This window comes from Corvus brachyrhynchos, unplaced genomic scaffold (assembly GCF_000691975.1).
Source record: "Corvus brachyrhynchos isolate BGI_N302 unplaced genomic scaffold, ASM69197v1 scaffold10, whole genome shotgun sequence".
In the NCBI taxonomy this organism is placed as follows: Eukaryota; Metazoa; Chordata; class Aves; order Passeriformes; family Corvidae; genus Corvus; species Corvus brachyrhynchos.
The window spans coordinates 5,650,728-5,652,256 of NW_008236180.1; the positions used below are offsets into that span (position 1 = coordinate 5,650,728).

At 48.5% G+C, this 1,529-nt stretch overlaps 1 protein-coding gene across 1 annotated transcript in view; it reads left to right on the top strand.

The window, feature by feature from the left end:
• The window catches only part of GATA5 (GATA binding protein 5), a 12,310-nt gene that overhangs the window by 1,058 nt on the left and 9,723 nt on the right, over positions 1-1,529 (top strand). The window contains exon 2 of the mRNA XM_017735795.1: positions 3-13. Coding sequence (XP_017591284.1) covers positions 3-13 — 11 coding nt within the window. The remainder of the gene's footprint in view (positions 1-2; positions 14-1,529) is intronic.

Below are 1,529 nucleotides of genomic sequence, written 5' to 3' on the forward strand. Positions count from 1 at the left end.
AGGTCCACTTTCGGTAGGTCGCCACCGCCCTTCAGCGACGTCTCGGGGCGCCGGGTGGGAGCCATCTCCATCCCAATGTCAAACCCCATCCCCACTGCGTATCGGTGGCCCAGCCCCGGGATGAGCTGTCCCGCTGGCATTCCCGACGGGAGAGGAGAGGATGATTTTATCCAGGGATGGGGAGATGGTTCGGGAACGGGGTATGTGCGGCTGACCCTGCACAGAGGTGGGATAAGGCAGGGGGTGCTTGTGTGACAAGAAGGGCAAAGACCACGTTTCAAAGCAGAGCAATTCCCCCGGAGGACAGAGGAGCAGAGGCCGTTCAACCCCTTCCCTCCCCACCCCACCACCACCCCTGCGGTATCTCCTTCCCACAATATCGACTTTGTGCCTGTGCTTCAATACTTACCCTTGTGTTTAAATTAGCGGGGCAGATTTATAGCTCCCTCCCTTTTAAGTAATTTATTGTGGTAAATTAGTTTATATTTGAACAGACTCTCGGTCTCCTCATTCGCCTTCGCCAAAACAGGTCCGTAGTTGCATTGCTCTGCGGCCTTTGGGGAGACACCGAAAGGCGCTCAGGCGTTGAACAATAAACTTCAATTCCTTTGCATCCACACCGAGAGTACCTTTAAACCAAGCTCTGAGCAAATAAAGTTTTGGGCTTGATTTAACAGGACTCTTCGTGCGCGGGGTTTATAACCCCGGGGGCACTCCACCAGCCTCCTCCGGTTGTGGTTTTTAAAGTCCTTTAAAAGCCACTTCAAGATCTCAGCCGCGTTATCATCTTTACTGCGGTGAACCGAATTATCTTATCTTCACCCCAAGAACAAAGTTAAAGCAGAGAAACAGACCCCTCCCCACCAAGCTGCCTCCCCGGCTCGGCTTTTCCTCCCACGCCGGCGATGCTGGGCAGCGGTTTCTTTCCAGGATTTTCTCTCTGAAAATCTGATGTGTTGTGCGGGAAAGAATCGTCCTGCTGAGGGAGGTGATGCCTCAGAGATCTTTTCTGCACTGTGGATTCGGTGCTTTAAGATCCAGGATAGCGGCTGCCGTCCTCTCTGCCGTTTATTTTTGCTCTTGGATAGTGTAAACTCTCTCAAGTAGTCTAAACTATTCTTTCTTTTCTTTTTTTTTTTTTTAATTTAATGAGTTACTGCAATTTTTTTTTACCTTTTCCCTTTACACTTTATTTCTATTTTCCATTTTCCTCCTTTTAAAGTTTCTCTCTTTCTCCTTTTTCTTTCAGTTGCATCATTATTAATCTGATCGAAGATTTCATTATTTTTAAAAAATAATAATAAAAGCTATTTTTCCTCGTAAGAAAAGAACGGGAAGAATAAATTATTTTTTAAAAGAGGGGGAAAAAAGCGGTAGGAAGAAAAAGACCGACTCGCGATTGAGAGGTGCCCCCGTTTCGCTCCGGGGTGCCCGTTTGCCGCTGAGCCGTGCTCGGGGCAGGGATGGACCGCGGACGGTGCTCCGCGGCTCCTTCTCAGGAATTTTTTTTTTCCAGGGGAGAGAAAAAG